This window comes from Panthera pardus, unplaced genomic scaffold (genome assembly GCF_024362965.1).
Source record: "Panthera pardus isolate Hobbes unplaced genomic scaffold, ASM2436296v1 HiC_scaffold_11, whole genome shotgun sequence".
Lineage (NCBI taxonomy): Eukaryota > Metazoa > Chordata > Mammalia > Carnivora > Felidae > Panthera > Panthera pardus.
In genome coordinates, this window is record NW_026526666.1 from 68656224 (window position 1) to 68675410 (window position 19187).

The 19187-nt window shown below is 55.3% G+C and overlaps 1 protein-coding gene across 3 annotated transcripts in view; it reads right to left on the reverse strand.

Moving 5' to 3' along the window:
- SLC5A9 (solute carrier family 5 member 9) overlaps window positions 1-18861 on the reverse strand; it is a 28525-nt gene extending 9664 nt beyond the window's left edge. Inside the window, exons 1-13 of one of the 3 annotated variants that reach the window (XM_053895632.1) lie at window positions 18543-18861; window positions 13463-13683; window positions 11483-11554; window positions 8205-8309; window positions 7976-8047; window positions 7692-7856; window positions 6376-6481; window positions 5704-5784; window positions 5184-5389; window positions 4868-5003; window positions 4282-4389; window positions 2002-2152; window positions 62-230 (exon numbers count right to left, since the gene is read on the reverse strand). In XM_053895632.1, the coding sequence (XP_053751607.1) occupies window positions 62-230; window positions 2002-2152; window positions 4282-4389; window positions 4868-5003; window positions 5184-5389; window positions 5704-5784; window positions 6376-6481; window positions 7692-7856; window positions 7976-8047; window positions 8205-8309; window positions 11483-11554; window positions 13463-13618 (1527 nt within the window). In that variant the 5' untranslated portion in view covers window positions 13619-13683; window positions 18543-18861. The remainder of the gene's footprint in view (window positions 1-61; window positions 231-2001; window positions 2153-4281; window positions 4390-4867; window positions 5004-5183; window positions 5390-5703; window positions 5785-6375; window positions 6482-7691; window positions 7857-7975; window positions 8048-8204; window positions 8310-11482; window positions 11555-13462; window positions 13684-18542) is intronic. The other 2 variants (XM_019449364.2, XM_019449362.2) reach the window with 2 other exon arrangements.
- Window positions 18862-19187: the final 326 nt, after the last annotated feature.

The window sequence follows — 19187 nt, forward strand, 5'->3', positions numbered from 1 at the left end:
ACAGATCAGGTCTCTGGCCCCTCTGGTGTACTGGGAGAGACAGGTGTCCTGCTGCACTCACAGGCTCTGTGACCCTCTTGCAGAAGATGGCCAGGAGGAAGAGGGCAGTGATAGGCGGGGCCAGGTAGCTGGTGACAGACTGGATGTAGTCGAAGAGCTGCCCACTGTTGGAGCTTTGGATGATGGGGATCCAGAGGATACTGATGACAACCAGGAACACCACAAACAGTCTGCAGGGAGGACACAGGGCACCGTGAGGCGTGCTCAGGGTGGCTGGGCATGGGGTGGGGGGAAAGTGATGCAAAGGAACCACGAAAGGGGAAGGGAGGGGGATGCATGGGAACAAAATTAGAGAATGCTATGAGACCGGAAATGCCAAGGTTCTGGAAATGCAGACTGTTAAAATCCCAGAATATCAGAATTCCAGAATCCAAGAAACCCAGGAGTTTTGAGTTGGATGTCTTTAAAGTCATAAAGCCCACCTGCTCTTCAGGAAGGAATCCACACCTTTCACAGCACCACCCACCTCAGTAAATGGCCTCTGGTCTTGGCTTGGGATGCCTTTCCTTCTCTTCTGCATTCAAACCCTGTGCAAGAGAACCCTCTTCTCCAGGATGGCTTTAACTTCAGGGACTTTTCCCTTCTTTGGGCTCCTCAAGATCTAACCCCTGCACCCTTACACTGGCATTTAGCTCATAACAGGTACTCCACCTTCTTCTCCTGACTCCCCTTCAAATGATCCTGGCTCAGGCTCAAGTTCCCTAATGCACTCCCTTCGGATTTTGTGTGAAAACAGTGAAAAAACGTTTCTTGGATAGGCTGGGTGCAATAATGCGTGTGGCCAGGAGATGGCGCCCAAACCCCACTGATGGATGAAATAAATGGCAGTGAAACTGGGCTGTGAGGGAGCTCAAAGGACGCTTCTTTGGAAATGTCTCTGCACACCTGTCCTCTCCTCTCCCTTCCCTCGCACATTTTCTCTCCCAGGCCCCACTAGAGCGGCAGCTACCACAGTCAACAGGTAGATCCTTAGATGCTCAGGTGCTGTGCACAGGGCTGGGGGCAGAGTGAGCAGGTGCTAGGGCTCCATTAGGCAGCAGTGGACTGAAGGCATCCTGGTGGAAGGAGCAGTGTGTGCAAAGGCAGGAGATGGAAGAGAGCAAGTTATCGAAACTCAAGTACCGCCTACCAAAAGGGAAGAATAAACATGGTAGTCCAGAAACCTGAGTCACAGAGCCTTAAATTAGGAAGCAAAGATTTCAGACAGTGCCCCTGTGTAAACCCTGTAACCTGTGTAAACACAGTAACCCTGTGTAAACTACAAGCCTAGGGAGGAAAAGAAAATAAGCCACCAAGTGATACTTTGAAAAGCATAAAATCAAAACCAACAAGAGAAAGTTCAAATACTTCGGCTTGGTGTGTAAGGCTCTGCATCCTTTGGAGACAGCCTTCCTAGGGTCATCTCCATGGAGGCAGGCCCCCACGCCGCATCATGAGACCGTGAGCAGCCCTCAGGGCAGGGCAGGGCAGGGCACGATGTCCCTGGGTGCCCAGCGCCAGGTGTGATGCAAGGGGGATGGACGGGGCGGGGGGAGGGGGGGGGGGTCCGATGGAGAAAATTAACAGGCTTTCTGTTATCCTGGAATACGGCCCAGAGCCGATCCTGAAGCTCCTGGGGGCGAGCTACTTGCTAACTTCCGTCCACTCACACAGCTCACCTTTCCCTTCTTAAATGCCTTGTCAGCTTCTCTCACTCTGCCGCTCACTTGCAAGAGAAAGTTGAACACACAGGGAAGAGATTTTTTTTCCTCCTTACTCTGGAGGAGGAGCGTCCAGAGCCGGCGGGGGACTAACCTGAAGTCATGTAGGGGTCTGACGCTAGAACCAGGTGCTCGGACTCCCCACCCGCAGAATCTCCCCAGGGCAGCCCAGGGCACGGAGAGGGGCGGGGGAGGGGGTGCCTGCAGGGAGGGGGGAGCTCCGGAAGGGGGCGCAGAGCACCTGCCCACCACCATCAGCTCCTGCTCTGTGGCCTTCCTCCGGAAGCGTTGCCACACGTCGATGGCAAACAAGGTGCTGCTGCTGTTGAAGATGGAGGTGAGTGAGCTCATGAGGGCGGCCAGGATCACGGCGATCATCAGGCCCCGCAGACCTGGGGAGAGGAGAGGTCTCCCGTGAAGGCCAGCTCCGCCGGGAGCCATGGAGGCTGCAGCGTCAGGCGGAGCCGGGAGTCTGGGGGTGGTGCTGGCCCTGCATGAGGTCCCCCTCCATGCAGATAAGGAGTCCAGGAAAACCAGAGGCCGGCTTCTGGATAAGCTCTGCCTTTGCCCCGCTCTGCCCTCTGCCCTGCTCTATGGCCTTGGGTGAGCCATCCCATCCACCCTGCCCAGTGCCAGCTCCCTTATCTGCATCCCTAAGAGCCGTGCGGCTAAGTGGTCCTTCAGGTTCTCTGCAGCTTTGACGTCTCAGTCTGGGCGTCAGAGCCTGGAGACACTTGGTTAGTGGGCCCCTGATGGGGAGGAGGGTGACGGTTAATAATTGAGTGTTTTCAGTTTTTGTTCTTTTTCACCGACACTGAGGTGCCAGGTTAAAGCCCTCGCCTGGTGGCCCTGGGAAGCCCTGGATTTGTTTCCTGGTTCTGCAAGTAACCAGGTGTGTGATCTTTGAACTAGTTCCTTCCTTTCTGGGCCTGTTCTGCCCCCTGTGGCCGGAGAGGGTGGATCCCGTTGCTATCTGAGGTCTCTATGACTCAAATTACCAAGATTCTGGAAACATGACTACTCATGTTTCCCTGGGGAGATGACTCTCCCTCAGCCCTACCTCAGCCCTCTTTCCTCTCAGTCCAAATACTTCACCACCTCCTGGAGGTCTCCCTGAAAGACTCAAAATGTTCCAAACAAACCTAGGCCAGCACCTTCCAGCACCTTCTTCCAGGGCCTGTTGTTTCTTTCTTTGGTTAATAATATCCAATCTCCATACCAGACGCTCAGTTATCCTAGACCCCCCTCTTCTGCTCCCCTCCCACCTTACGTCCCTCAATCAGCCCCTCTGTGGAGGCCCCGTCCCACCAGCTCCACTATTTCTTTCATTCATTCCCTTTTTTCTTTTTCTGTTTCTTTTTGTTTTTATGAGCCGGAGGTGCAGAAGAAGAGAGACAGAGAGAATCCCAAACAGGCTCCATGCTCAGCACAGAGCCCAATGCGGGGCTCGATCTCACAACCAGGGGATCATGACCTAAGCCAAAACCAAGAGTGGGACACTTAACCGACTGAGCCGCCCGGGTGCCCCAATTCATTTCTTGTTCTACTGAAGTGAAGGGGTAGCCCAACTCAAGGACTTCCCTCTATAAACCTGGCTCTTTTCCTATGTCTCCACTCTCAATGTCATCGTAAACCCCGGACCTGGAGGCCTCCCTGGATCCCTCTTTCTCATCCCTCAAACATGATCAGTCATCAAATCCTGCCGCCTCTACCTCACAAATATCTTTTAAAACCCTTTCTGTCCATCTCTGAAACCACTGACCTGGTCCACACCATTATCACCCCCACCCGGGCCACTGCAAACCCCTTGTTAACTGTCTCTCTGCCTCCCCTTAAGCTGAACCCTCCGTGCAGATGGTCCCCCTCACGTGCTCTGGCCTAAAACCCAGCATAAAGGCTCTGCTCCATGGTGAGGCATGGCCACGGCCTCCTTCCAAGGCTATCCATTCCTCCCGCATGTGCATCACACAGGTGACTCTACTTCGGTTCAGACTTCAGTTCAGACTTCATGCTCTCTCTCAGCCCAGGGCCTTTGCACACACAGCCCCTCCTCCCCCGAATGACATTTCCCACACCCGTCTGGCTTTATCTGCCTAAGATGTTCCTCAGGATTCAGCTCCATTTCCTCTCCTCCAGAAAACCTTCTCTGACATTCCCAGGTGGAGCCAGGTGCCTCCTTAGGGCTTCCTCGATGCTGCTGTGTCCCCACCCTGGTGACATAGTATTGTACCCTCTGTGAGCCCAGGTGTCCTGGAGATGGCATGAAGCCTCAGACTAGGGGCCTGCCTTTTATCCCTGCCTCTCCAGGATTAGAGCCAGAATGGGTGCCTTACAGATGTTTGTGAAAAGTGTGTGTGTGTGTGTGTGTGTGTGTGTATTGGGGAAGGAAGTGTGGAGGTGAAAGTTTTTTTATTCTCTCTTTGCATCCGTGTCCACGTTTAGTGCAATCCCTCCTGGGCACTGGGGATTGGAGGAGGCTGGGGCATGGAGTGAAGGGTGGTGTGGGGGAGACAGGACTCACCAACAGGCATGAGGGCTACGACCAGCTTGGGGTAGGCGATGTTGGAACACCCCACGCGGGCCCCGCAGATGCTTTGGCAGACGTCAGGGTCTACACAGCCCACCTCATCTATAGAAGAGTGATGGCCGTTAGGGGCGAGTCAACCTGCATGTGCCTTCTTGGTTCGGCCCAATATTTGCTTTCCAACCCTACAGGGACGTGTTTACTGGTGACGCTGGCAGGAATCAGCATCTGTTGTAGAGGCCAGAGGGTCAAGGGGCAGGTAGATGTCTGGGTACGATGATTTAGCTGTCGCTGGTAAATTCCTTGACCATATACTACCCTGCAAAGCCTGGTAGACTCCTCTGCGTTTTAGGCCTTACATCTTGATAAAGGGCAAACATCCTCGGAAGGCACCAAGAATGCCTTCATTGTTCTTTCCCTTATGAAAGGAAAGTAGGATTTTAAAATGATATTCAGATACAAATTTCTTCTACTGAAATACTTATTGTATGTGTGGCCCACAAAGCCTAACGCACTTCCCATGTGTTCTTAATAGAACTAGCATGTGACCCCTCCCCCCAGTGCAACATTGCCCAGCTCTTACCTGGGTACAGGGCCCGGCTGATCATGCCAGGCATGACGATGAAGAACATGGGCAGGATCTTCAGGTAGCCCCCCAGCACCGAGCCTCCCTTAGCGTGGGACAGATTCTTGGCAGACAGAGACCTCTGCACAATGACCTGAAAAGGGAGCAGTGGAGGTGTGCCACTTAGGTCAGGTGGGGCTCAGCTCAGCCATAGGCGAGACCTGAGGTAGTCCCAGAATGAGTCCCAACACTCTGTGCACCTAGACGTGTGGTTTTCCCACAGGGAGCCACCCCAGTGTGTGATGGTCTGGGCCAAGCTTGTCTGGGGCATCACCTGGTCCGTGCACCAGCACCAGGTGGCCAGCACCGTGAGCCCAAAAATGAGGCCTGGCCAAGGAATGTCCCCGCTCACAGGGTCCCGGAGCATGTGGAAGGCATCAGATCGGGGGAGATGGCAGGTGGTATTGGGGACTGTGGCATTAGGGATGGCCTGTCTGTACCGTTGCTCCAGGCCTGGGTACCAGCCCACCTCCTGAAAGCCTATGGAGAGAGACCACAGTGAGTGACACAGCTCCGAGACCCCAGTGGACCTGTCACATGCCCCCACCCCACCTCCCAGTCCCATGTGGAGCCCCGGGGCTTGGAACTGGTATGCAACTTGGGAATGAGGGAGGATGTGGGGTGTATTGAGAAGTTCGCTCTTTGGCAGTCCCACCCTGGAAATGGGGGTAGGGAGGTAGGGAACATGACCCTGTGTTCTGGAAAGTTCCAGTCACAGCATGGAGGTGAAAGCCCAAGACAAATCGGAGAGCAATTTTGATGTGATGGTGGGTATATTCAGGTCTCTACCTTACCTAGAAACATGAGGACCAGGGCGCCCCCCACCATGATCACCGTCTGCAGAGCATCTGTGTAGATCACGGCCGTGAGACCCCCTGGGGACCCAAGGAGAGGGCTCATCAGTCAGCACCAACAAGGGGTTCCTCTCTGGCTGCCCGCCCTGTGCTTGGCCACACTGGGGAGACCAGACAAGACATGGAGTCCTCTTAGCAGGTCGATTCTAGCCGCCTGCCTTTCCCCCCACAGGCTGGTGCCAGCCACTGGCACTCAAATCTAGCTCTTTCTCTCCCCAGTGGCCCTTGGGTACCGCAGCTGCACCTCCCTCCTTTGTTCTTGTTGTTTTTAATACCCCAAGACTATTCCTCTGCTGGGCTGATAGTTCTACCAGGAATACTCCCTCCCTCCCCACCAAACACCGTTTAAATTCCCTATATTTGCAAACTGACTTAGCCACAAGCCAGGAACCCAGGCGCCCAGGCCTATGGGAGGTGCTCTGGAGGAGAAAGAGGAAGGCAGGCTGGTGGCTTTGTCTGGAGCAGTCCACAGCCACACTACTCCTGGTGACAGTCCCCTAGTCACGCTCCTGCTCACTGTAGCATCCCTAGGTGACCCCCCTCCACCTCTCCCTGTCTCTCTGTCTCTGCTCCAGGCACCTGCACCCCAACGCGACCCGCCCTCGGCCTTACCTGCAATGGTGTAGACAGCTGTCACCACCAGAAGCATCACCGTGGAGAGGTATAGGTTCCAGCCCAAGGCTATCTGGATGAACAGGGCTCCAGAGAAGATGTCAGTCTGCAGAGAGCCGGGACCCAGGAGTCCAGGTCACCTGAGGCCCTCGCTGTGGCCACCAGGGTATGATGCCTCCTGCTCAGCCATACCAAGTGCTGTCAGCCCTCATCACATAATGAGGCTGAGCCTAAAGTGCCATGCTGAGGAGAATGGGCTTGGCCTCGAGGATGCTGAGGAGCCGTGGAGATTTTCAGGCAGAGGAGCACCGCATAAAACTTTGAAACCGAGAGCAATGAGGTCTGGCGGCACTGATGGGATAATCTGTGGGCCGTGATGGCAGGGGGGAAGGAATGAAGAGAAGACAGAGGAGAGGAAGTGGGGAGCAGGGGTTGGAGAAGAGAGAGCAGGTACCCAGAGGCCCTCTTTTCCCTAGCAGAGCAGAGGCCCGCCCAGCTGCCAGGGGGCCCACGCTGACCGGACAGGCAGGAGCCCCAGGACAGATGACCGCACTTCTGGAGGCTCTGCATGTTTGGGTTTATTACAGGACCCGGCTGACCAGACAACATGCTGACTTAGGCTTGTTTTCCAGCATTGGTGGACAAGTGGCTGTACCATTTTTCCCATCTCTCGACCTGGCAACTCGTGGACTCAGTCCCCTTCAGTGCCTGCTTGCTGATCCCATTGCATGGCTGTTTCATGAACCCATACCAGGGCTACAACAGGACGGAGTGCCAGGTCGCCTGGACCAGGTCACAGGACCCAAACTTTAGTTCAGTCCCACAGCTCTATTCTGTGTGGACATGGGCGAACCATCTGCCCTAGGTTTGTTTTCGGAGTGTAGGTCAGAGGAGGAGGAATAAGGATCTTTTGAACAGTGACATGTAGGCAACAAATTCATGGTGCTTAATGGAGGATCAATTAATGGAGAGAGAAATGAATGAATGCACTCTAGATTAGGAATTATTTAAAGAGAGGCACTGTCATTTACTTAACAGGTACTTCTCATTCATCTGTGATCGCTCCACTGCTGAGGGAGAGCGTGCATTGAAGGTATGTGGATTCATGCTTCCTCCCTTCCTCCCTTCTATCTATCTATCTATCTATCTATCTATCTATCAATTATCTATCTATCTATCTATCTATCTATCTATCTACCTATCTATCATCTATCTATCATCCATCCATTCATCCATCCCTACATCCAGCAACAAGCCACGACTCAAGCTCAGCATTTACAGGGAGACAAGATGGCCACATTGCGGTGGGTACTCACTGAAATCTTGGTGAAGATGTAGAGGATGAGAGACAGGACAGACATGTACACCTGGATCCTCTGGCCCCCGAATCGCTTCTTCAGGTACTGTGGCATTGTGACCACACCAGCAGCAATGTACACGGGGACAAAGATCCAGCCCAGGGCCAGAAGGAGCCAGGTTGCCTGGAAGAGTGGGGAGAATAAGAACAAGAGACATCTACCCGTGTCCTAGATGCACATGGAAGGACAGCCTCCTGTGCACGTCACGCTGTGAGGGAGCACCGAACTGGGAGGCAAGGGACCTGGGACCTGATTTTAGTGCTGTGTGACCTCTGATGAGTCCCTCTGCCTTTTCCAGGTCCTGGTTTCCTCATCTGTGAAATGGGTTCTCGATTTACCATACAGCCTCTCCAAGCACCTCTGAGGTTCCTCTCAGCACTAAAGCCAGGGGTGGGATGGGGTGTGGGGTGTGGGGTGTGGGACGTTCAGACCCTCGTTATCTCTGAGAAGCCTCCAGACCAGCCTCCTTACATTCCATTCGAAGCCCCCAACAGCAAGGCCTCCGGCAGCTCCTGTCCCAGCCAGGCCTATGAACAAGCCACTGCCCACATTGCTGGACATCAGAGAGGCTCCAATCTGCAAGGCACAAGTGAGGTCAAAGGTCGGGGTCAATTTTAATCCAAATCAATCTACAGCCAGGACCGTGAGCTTCAGAAGCTGTGAATAGAGCAGGGCCTGGGTCAGGAAATCAGAGGGAGGAGAGGAAGGGAGGGAGCAAAGGGGAGAAGGGAGGGAGCTGACGTTTATTGGGTACCTACTGTATGTGGGCACAGTGTGAGGCATTTCATAGACACTAATGCACTTAATCTTCATAAACATTTCAAGAGATAGGTTTAATCTTTTCAATTTACAGAGGAATGAAATAATGTTAGGAAAAATGAAGCCGCTGGCTCCAGGTCACCCAGTGAGTGAGTGGCCAGGTGGGAAAGAAGGGAAGCCATGGGAAACAGCATCCATGCAGGGAGAACAAGGCCCTGCATTGGGACCACCCATCTAGGGGCCTCCAGAGGCAAGGATGCTGAGAGGAGGTGGGGAGGTCCCCATGAGAGGGACTGGGGGAGGCCCTCTGCCACCCAGTGCCTCCAGCACCAGGCCAGGTAGAGGGAGGAGCTGAGGGGCTGAGCACAGGCTGGGCCAGCCTCGGAGTTGAGATCATTTTTCTCCAGGAGATAGCAATAGACACAATAATATAACTCTGATGCAATAGACACAATCTGATGCAATAGACACAATAAGGACGACATCATAGCGGTTAGTACATACACAGCATTGCTAAGTGCCAGGCACTGGTCTAAATATGTTAACTTGGGGCACCTGGGTGGCTCAGTCAGTTAAGTATCTGACTCTTGGTTTGGGCTCAGGTCATGATCTCACGGTTCATGAGCTCAAGCCCTGCTCCGGGCTCTGGCTGACTGTGTGAAGCCTTCTTGGGATTCTCTCACCCTCTCTTTGCCCCCCTTTTGCTCTCTCTCTCTCTCTCTCTCTCTTTCTCTCAACATCTATATATATACACACACACAAACTCAACCCTCACTACAGCACTATGTGGTAGGTCCTATTATTATCCCTATTTTACTGAGGAGGAAACCAAGGCACAGATAAATGACTTGCCCAAGTTCCAGAACTAGTAAACAACAGAACTTTTGAACCCTGGTTGTCTGGCTCCAGTAATTAGTGCATGATTGTTGCTGGGCACCTAATAAGCACTCATTAGTGTTATCTTTTATTATTTGATGGGATCCTTCACTGGACGGGAAAGGGGCAGAGGGAGGGGCTCCGGGGCCTGGGCAGAGGCAGGACGGGGACGGAGGTGAAGAGCTGTGCTCCAGCCTTGCGCCCTATGTGATTTTAACGAAATCACTCCCTCTGGCAAGTCTTCAGATTCCTCACCTGTAAAATGTGGGGACTCACCTGTTCCCACTCACTGACTGTTCTAGCGGTGCTGGGCGATAGAAAGTGAGAAGGAAGGAAAGGTACTAAGACATTCAGAAAACAGCTGAGCAGCACGAGGGCACAAAGATTCTCATGCTGAAGCCACTCCGTGCTGCCGCACACACATGCACACACACACACATGCACACACACTCAGGCGGTCCTGGGGACGCTGGCAGGGCTGGTGGGGAGTGCCTGGCCAGAGCATGGAACACTGGGTCTGCTCCCTCACCGGGAGTAGCGAGGTGCCTCGGCCCCACTCAGCCCAGGGCTCCCAGCTCATGACTGGAGGAGTCATCAGTCAACAAGGTTGGCAGGGGGACCAGACGGGCCCGTCGGGGACAAGGATGCTGTTACTCCTTCTGCTCTTGGTTTCCCAGCCACACACTCTGCTCAGGCCACAGAGAGGGGAGTGAGGCACTTCTCAGGACTGGCCTGGTAGGGAAGGGTGCAAAGCAATGGGACCTGCGTAACAGATGCCCAGACACACAGACACACGGGCTCGTGTCACAAACAGGACCAAGCAGAGCAGGTTGTGCGTCCAGCCGCAGGCAGAAGCCCTGCCCCACTGAGGCTCGTGGGAGGCAGGGGTCGTCTCTACACCCTGCTCGTCTGGAGGATACCCTCCTCCTGCTCAGAGGCCTCGGGTTCCCTCACACTTACAGTGAGACACAGTTTCACACGGAGCAGGGAGATGTCCTCTCTGCAGGACTGGACGGGCACCCGGCCGCCCCTAGCCACTCTCCTGGATGGACCAGAGAGGCCCTCTGTCCTGCTTCTTGTCCCTCTTACAGACTCATCTCCAGGGCTGTGATGGGGGTGGGGGAGGGTGGGTACCAACTGAACAGAGTGCTCTTCTGTCTGTTGAGGTGATGGCTGACAGGGACCAGTCACTGTCCCTGTGAGCTTCCAGCCCCTCGCCCCTCACACTCCTGGGGATTCGTGCTAGAGGCATGAGAGCTCCTTGCCCCTACCTCCTCCTGTCCCAGATACTTGAACCTTCCAGAGAGCTCGGTCAATGTCCAGGGCCCCCTCTACTCTTCAATGAGTCTGTCACCAGTGCAGGCAAGGAGAGTGGTGAGAACCAAGACAGGCTGTAGGGACGGCTGGTGGCGTGTGAGAGCATGCACTCGTGTGCCATGCGTGTGAGCTGCGCGTGCCCAGGTGTGCACACAGCCTCAGCTACCAGGGGGGCTGACAACTCCACCCTGCCTTTTCCAGGCAGGGCTCACATCCCTCCATCGTGTTGCAGGAATCGGGAGGGAGTTAGTTTTGAGGAGCGAGAGAAACAAGTGAGGTGGCCTGAGGGGGGAGATGGGGCTCACAAAAGTGTCGGGATCGATTCCCTGAGGATGCTGGGGATTGGACCTCTGTGACCCCCCCCCCCCCACTTCACTCCTCTACAGTACTAAGCAGATGTGTCTGCTTCCCATGAAAGTCTTTGCTAATCCCACCTCCCCTGAGTCCAGAGGCTTCCTGCACGTGTTCACAGCCCCTCTGTGTCCCCCAGCTCAGCATTCATCCTGTTTTCTGTGAGTCTGTCTGCCCAGCTAATCTGAGCTTCTCCAGGATGGGAACATTCTAGATTATTTCTGTAGGTGCAGTGTCCAGCCTAGGGTATGCACTTAAGAGGCGCTTATCGGGGGGGGGGGGCGCATTAATTAGCAAGGTCTCTCGGGTTATAGGGTGACTTTGGGCCACAGAGAAGGAGCCCAGAGCCAGGAAACTTATCTGGGGGGCTGCTGCCTTGGTCCAGACAAGAGAAGACAAGACGAGGATCCAATGGTGGGAGGAGACAGGGGGGAAGATCAACTCACCGGCCACCAGGTCATGGACCTCCCCGCCAGGAAATAGCCCCCGATGGTCCCTCGGCTTGCGCGAATGGACGACTGGAAAGGAAGGGGAGAGAGATGAAGGTTTCCTGAGCTCCTCCACCTCTGCCCCACCTCAGCTCCCCATTCCTGGGTGCAGGCACTGGGGTGACACAGAGCAGGAGAACTGAGACTGGCAGTTTCACAGGTTTTATTCTACGTGCCTATGAGAGGGTCACAGCCTCTCTCTGGGCCTCACCGTTCATCCCCTGGGCTGGTGCAGAGAGCAAAAGGGCCAACAGAGATTAAAGCCTTCATGAACAGCACGGTACCTGGCAAGGGTGCAAGATTATGGCTATTGTCCCCTGAGCCCTCCCTCTGTCCACACTTGTGTCAGGAAGTGATTTGTATCTGATTGAGAGGCTTGCATGGAGGCGCCCTCTCCCTCCTTTCTGCAGGACTCCCACACACTGGGGACAGGGGTACAGAGAGCCCAGGAGCCCCCGGAAGAGGTAGGGCTCTGTTTGGGGGGCTTCTCTTGCCTTGGCCTGAAGTCAAACCATGCTGGGTAAGCCTGTGCAGGACCCCACACAGACCCCTGCCCTGAACTGGTGGGTGGTGGTTTGCAGCCTGGGGGGGGGGGGAACTGCTCTGAACAACAAAAGGAGAGTGGACATGAAGGAACTTCCTCTGGGGACTAGGGGCTGGCAGCAGGGCAGTGGGCAGGGAAACGGAAACTGGAAGACTTTATTAAGATGCCAAAGTCAACAGGTCTCTGATTAGGTCTAGAGGTGGGAGAAATACCTGAAGGAGAGGAAGGAAAAAGAGAAATGTGAAAGGAGACTCTTTGCCCCCAAGGAAAAGTATGCAGTCACTGGGGAGTGATGGGGAGGAGAGGGGCTGGTGCTTGTTAAGCCTTTGCTGGAACTTTCCTTGTCATCTCTGGTCTTTGGGCAGGGCCGGATGAGCAGATGGAATCATCTCACAAGTAAGGAAACTGAGGGCTGAAGACAGGGAACAGCTCGTCCCAAGTCACTGAGGACTGGTTCTTTTCCTCCCAAGAGCCAATGATCAGCTGCTTGCCCATTTCTCCTTCACACCAGCTTGGGAGGCAGGGGCTGTTCACCCTGCTTTGCAGATAAGGAAACTGAGGCCCAGAGAATGTTCCCGAGCTTGCCACAGTACCAGCTGGGACTGGAACCATTGTCCCCTGCCTCCATAATGCGGCCGCGGCCGTGATAATAGCCACGTGTATTGTTGCCAGCCGAGTGCCACCCTCTGCCGGATGCTTAAATGTGTCCTTTTGCTCAATGGTCATGACCACTCTACAGCATAGGCTTTATTATTCTCACTGCCTGGATGAGAAGACTGAGACTCACAGATCGTTCTCATGTGCCCAGGGCCCTGTGGCTCTAACAGTCAGAGTTGGGATCTGAACTCAGAGCTCCCTGACCTCTCAGAGCCTGGCCCCTTTTCCCGGCACTGAGGCTCAGGTGAACAATGGAGAACAGAAGGACCTTTGGACTCACCTGGCTCCCTTCCCATGAGCATTTGAACCCCAGCTCCGTTAGAAAGCCCTACTCCTTGCCGAGACACCCAGTAGTGGAGGGTGGGTAGGCCGCGAGTAGAGCGTCCCCATAGCTGGCGATGGTGGCATGGGGAGGAGGGCAGGAGTGGGGCTCGGGCTGCCAGGTATGGGTGAGGCCAAAGGCATCAGATGCATAGAGTCAGGGAGCTGGGAGATGGGGGTCCCAGCCTGGACTGCCTCAGCTTGCTGTGTGCCCTCAGGCAAGTCACATTCCTCTCTGGGCCTCAGTCTGCCCATCTATAAAGAAGGGGTTGGAGAGAATGACTCCTAAAGACCTCTCCATCTCAGCCTGTGCTTTCCTGATCCCCTTCCCCCTGCCCACCCTGCCCCCAGCTCCACGACCAGCCAGAGGTGACACCCTGCACCTGCCTCCCCCGCCAGGCCCCAAACCTACTCACCCAGATCCCTACGCCAATGACAAAGACAAAGTAGACGACCAGGACCCCTATGTCATAGGCATGCAGGCTGACTCCGGAGCCCAGCGCTGAGCGTGGAGCTGTCACTGTCCTGACCCCACTTCCTGAAGTTCCAGGCCCCATCGCTGCCAGCACCATGCTCCTCTGTTAGAGTTGCTCACCACCCCGCTGGACTTTGAGGCGCTCCTGGCTTCGTTCCTTTCCTGTAATGATTAAACAGCCCCAAGGGCCATTAGCTGCTGAGAAAGCTCTGAGCCCCACTGGCATGGAAAGTCCTGGTCCCCTTTTCTCCTAGCTGCCACCCCATCCTCTGCAGGACTCTCTCGCTTTCCCTGCCCCCAGTACACACACACACACACACACACACGTGCACACTCACACACACCGTGTATACTCCCACCCCTGAGAGGAGCAGGAGGAGGAAAAGAGAGTTGTAGAATTCAGCAGCTGGGAGGGACTTCAGAAGTTGGGATATTTAAGCTCTGGCTTATGTGGAGGGGAAACTGAGGCCCAGGGAGGGAAGGGTCATACGGGCAAGAAAGGTGGAGCTGGGCCTGGAGTCCAGGTTTCTTAGGAGTGAGTTCAATGCAATTTTCCTTGCTCCCGGTGGGAGGGGGACAAGGGAGGAAAAGGGGAAGGGGTCTGCTGCTACCTGGGCAAAGCCTCCATCGTCAAGTGCTCCCACCTCCAATCCCCGACCCCCAGGTGTCATTTTGCCTTTTTTTTTTTTTTTTACAGTATAGGAAACTGAGTCCCGAGAAGAGACATGTTTATTCCAAGCCACAAAGTGGGGCCGGAATTCACACTCCTGCCCTGTGCTCTGACAGATGAGTGATCCTGGGAAGGACCCGGAGCACGCCGGATCCAGGGAAAACCAGCTGCCCCAGGGCCCAGGCAGCCTGCTAGTCCCAGCAGCCCAGCCCACTGAGCTGCAGAGTGACCATGGACAGGTCACTGATTCCGGACCTGGGGGTCCCGTCAGCGTGGCCTATACCCTGCCCACCTCGCAGGGCCAGTGAGTGCCGGTCCTCCTATCCTCCCCTCCGGAAGTTACCCTCGGGGTTCCACTGCCCACACGCCCTGTCCCCCAGCCCCATCCTCACAGACGCCCGATGCCAAGCCCTCACCCTGCACATTTTACCTAACCTAAACCAGCAGGCCGGGCCCATAGCAGCCATCCCTCTGATGCATCTGAGACCCATCTGTTAGCCAGCCAGACATCTTAGCAGCCCAGAGCCAAGAGAGTGCCAGGAAGGAAGTGAGAGAGGTTTTGAAACCTTCAGAATAGACGCTGTGAAGCTTATACATGAAGGCCACCCGCTGACGCATTGGTGAGCCCCAGATCCCCCACTCAGGGCCTGTCTTGTTTTGCTTCGCCTAGAGTGTTATTTTGTGCTGCAGCTCACAGCAAATTAAAAACAACAACTTAACAGTGGGAGAGAGACTGCCAGAGGCGTGCAGGGCATTGCAGGGCCATGGGGGGCAGAGGGGGACGGCCACTGATGGACGCACAGCACATGGGCGTCCTGATAACCAGGGAAAGTGGAAAGGATGACGTAAGAGAGGCCAAATTAGAGCGAACAACCTAGGAATCAGGCTCCATCAATTCTCAGCCAAGGGCATTCCTGAATGGCAGCTGAGGATTCATATGCAAAGCAATGACCCAGAGTCACTGAGGAAAGATCGCACCGTGCCCATTATGGATTTTCTACTTAGCATGGATTATGAAATCCAGACAGGAAGAGTTTCATCCAAAATGGTTTGACATTTGAGGCAGGTGCTGGCAGGCCAGGAGGAGGCCCCACTTATGCAGGAAATCCTCTCGGAGAACCCCCGAGACGGAGGATGTGGTGGTGTTGTGGTTCTTACAGTAAGTGCGCACCTGTTCCGCACCTGGCTCTGGGGGCCCCCGGGAGGCCGACCAGCGTGCTGCCAGGCTGGCCAGAAAACAGCCGGGCACACGGGACAGGCGCCTTCAGCACAAGGCACGTCAAGATTCACCCCCCTCCCTCTGAGCCGCAGAGTTCCGGGAAGGAACCACCGAGTCCAGTTGGGGAGGCGGGGCGGGCTCTCCGGGGAAGCGCAGCAGAAGCAAAGCAGGCCGAGAGGGTGGAGAGAAACCAAACAAGCTGGCCTGGCAGCCAACCCCGGCAGGGTGGGAGCTGCAGGGACAGTGTTTACATGAAGATACAAGTGTTGAATAACAGCGTCGGACAGTGCAGTTTCTGAGGAGTATCTGAACCGAGGCTGCGTTTTCAGAGTTACAGCAGCGACAGGGACTGTGTGGCCGAGTTTCAGTTGGGGGCGACAGAAGAACTATATCCCCCTGGACCAGCTGTTTAGGTCAGTTGCTTCACAAGGTTGCTTTTAGGGTCCGGCTCCCTGCGTTCTCTTTATTCCGTGTGTGTGTGTGTGTGTGTGTGTGTAGTTTGCAGTAGGTAGACCAGGAACCTCACTCCTGGCATTCACAGCCGGCGTCTCCCTTACTTAGGCTTTAGGCTGTGCCGTCACTGAAGACTCTGGAAACCAGGGTTCTGCTTCGACTCCTGGGGCCAGCTACTTCTCTAGCCTTATGGCCTTGTCTTTGGAGGTCACCACCCAAAGTGTCAGTTCCCTTGGACAGCTCAACTGTCCCCTCCCTATCCTTGCCATGCTATGTTTGCGCGGCCCCTCGCCAACCTCCTGCCACTCCGCTCATGTCCAGCCATGCACAGGGCCTGTGCCCATGGCCTCTCTACCCTCAAGCTCCTCACTGGCAGACTGTCCACAACTGTCATGGTGTCCAGGTTGTCCCACAGGCAGCCTGCTCATGTGAAGGCTCTTCCTCCCCTCGTGCCCTCAGAGTTTGGGTTGGAATCCTTGCTGCTGCATGTAACCGGATGTGCTTCCTGGAAGGGCCACGCTGCCCCTCGTCCCCAGGTCTCCTATGTGCCTGGTGCTCCCCCACCATCCTTTCCCCGAAGACTTCGCTGACTCCTTAGCCTGGGGAGTGTCCCCAAACCCAACCTGTCCCCCCCATTCATCTCACTGATGTGGGCTTACTAGATGTGAGCCCCTCAAGGGATCTGGGTACCTCATTTCCATTCATGTCCCTAACGAACGACTGGCACCAAGTCCGTGCTTAAAGAGCGGAGAATGGTTTTCATAGACTGTGTTGGGGTGAGAGGCACAGTGGGCAGTGAGCGGAAGCAGACAGGTTCTCCAGGCAGAGGGAGGCAGGAACAAGGCAGGGGAGTATAGGCAGGTGTGGGGTGTTCGGGGAATGGCTTGTTGTGGCTGGGCTGCAGCCTAGGGTCTGGAGGGAGAAGGGGCAAGGGGCATGAGAAGAAAGGGAGTGGTGAGACTGGCATTCTAGAAAATCCCTCTGGGGGCCAGCGTGGGGGCTAGATGAGGATGAGGAAGCTGGCACAAGAGATAAGGTGGAGACTGGCATCTAGTTAGAAGGATGGAGAGGAAAGGGTCCTGGCTGCGTTCTTACCCAACTGGGAAGCATGTGGACCTTTGTGGCTTTCTCTCCCATGGGGTCCCTGCCCCAACCATGGTGCCAGGGTTCAGGACCCTCCAGGCTGGGTGGCCCTTCCCTTCAACTCCCAGTGCCTATAAACCCTCATCCCTGCCACTAAGCCACGAATGGGAAACAGCCTTCAGATTGTTCCATTCCCAAAAGGACCAACATTGTAGCCAGGGTAGGCAGGGTGGGAAGCCTTTGGCTAAGGGAATGACAGATGGCGAGATCTTGAGCACGAGCCATGAAATGCTGATGGTACAAAGTGGGCTGGGACCCCCAAATCCACCGTGGAACCAAGAGTTTTCCATGTAGAAGAGAACCTCCTCTCCCTCTACTGTCTGGGTATCCGCATCTCCTCCAGCACCCTAGGAAGCCCCCGGAAGAACCCTGGGCAGGCTCACTGGTACCTCTGGCTGGCCTCGCCCTGGCTGCTTGCAGGTTCTTCCTGAAAAACCACTCTTGGCCAACCTTCCTGCTGAGAACTTCCTCTTCTGAGAACAATACGGGGTAAGGACTAAATTTGCCAGTATGTGCCAGAAATATTGGGTAGGTCACAGCCCAAATATGAGTGCCACTATTATAGTAACTGTAGGAGTTGGCCTCATTATTCCTATTTTGCAGCTCATTGGAGATGTGACATAATTATGGCTTATTTGGATTTTGAATTCAGGCTTGACTCACTCTAAACACTGCTACACACTGTCCTTTTTCTCCTAATCCTATGTCTACGGGGGCAGACACGGAAGATGTATCCCGTCTGATGGAGGGGTAGAAGTCAGTTCCGTGTGGCTTCCTCTAATGGGAGCTCTGAGCAGGGCCCAAAGACGGCTGGACTGGGGACGGGAACCCACTGGGGTCCAGATCTGGTTCCAGAGACCTCAGCCCCTTGCCTGCACCCCAGCCCTCAGCCACCCTTCCTTCCCTAGCCACCTCTGCCCTGTCCCCACCACCGCTCTAGCTCTCAGCTCAAATGGCTCATGACCCCCCCTCCCCTGCCACGTGCCTGTGATCTGATCATTTCAAACCCAAATGCAGTTCCATCTGATTGACCCCAGCCACTCCGTGAGCACACTCCGTGCAAGGCCCTTTGTCAGGGCTGTCTCACTGCACAGCTCCAGGGACACCTCTCCCCCAGGATGCAGCATCAGTGGTTCCCCCGGCCTTACGGAAGGCTGTGTTCTCTGCAGTGGGGAGACGGCAGTAAGCAAGGCCGGGTCCTGGAGGAGGAGCTCCGTGGAGGAGCCAACCACATGGCCTGCAGAGGCCAGGAGAGGCACTGGCTCCTTCCTGGCATCGCCCCTCCCCCAGCTTCCAAGGGGCCGAGGCTTCTGGAGTGCTCCCAGGTCAGGGTCACTCAGTGGGAAAGGGTGGAGGCCTCGGGTGGCCAGGCTGGATGCTTAATTCCAAGAGGAAAGGATTATTACATAGGAAGAGCAGACAGAGATAGGTGGTGACAGAGCCCCAGGGAAAGAGAAAAGACAGGAAAGAAAAAGAAGAGGTTTACAGGCTCCAGTCACCACACATGTAGTCCTGTCAGATGGGGCCGACCCCTACCTGTGCCGGCGGCCTCACAGAACCTGCTGGGGCCACTCCCAGCCTCACACTCCCGGGTCTGCTCTGCTCTGGCCTGGCCTCTGACAGCTCCAGTCCAGGTGGTGGATGAGACCTGGCCCCTCCCCCAGGGAGGGGGCGGGGGAAGGCCCCAAATCTCTCTCCAGCCTCTGGGCCGGGTTCCGAAGGATCTCCCCTGTCCTTGCTGCTTGATGTTGTCTCGGGAAAAGAGAATTTGTGCTGCACTCAGGGTTCTCGGGGGCCCCCAGGGCCAGATGTGGAAGACCACAGCTCAGAGTTAGCTTCTGTGGCTGCTGTGGCCACTGTCAGCCATCTGGCTGGACAGGTTTCCCAAGACGGGAGATGAGGCGGGGCTGGCACTAGAAACTTGGGCATGGTTTGGAGCTTGGGAGGGTCTCAGGATGGGCCACAGGTGTGGCTGGCACACCCACACACATGCCTGTGCACACACACATAGCTAGTAGCTTGTCTAGGAAACACTGTGGAGTCGTCACGAGTACACAGAATCTCGAGTCCTATCAGCGCAGGCTCATTTAGGTGCCTCCATGCCCTGGCAAAGCCCTTCACCTTTCTCAGCCCCCTTTTCTCTTCTGTAACTTGGAGATAGTGACTATCTCACGAGTGGTT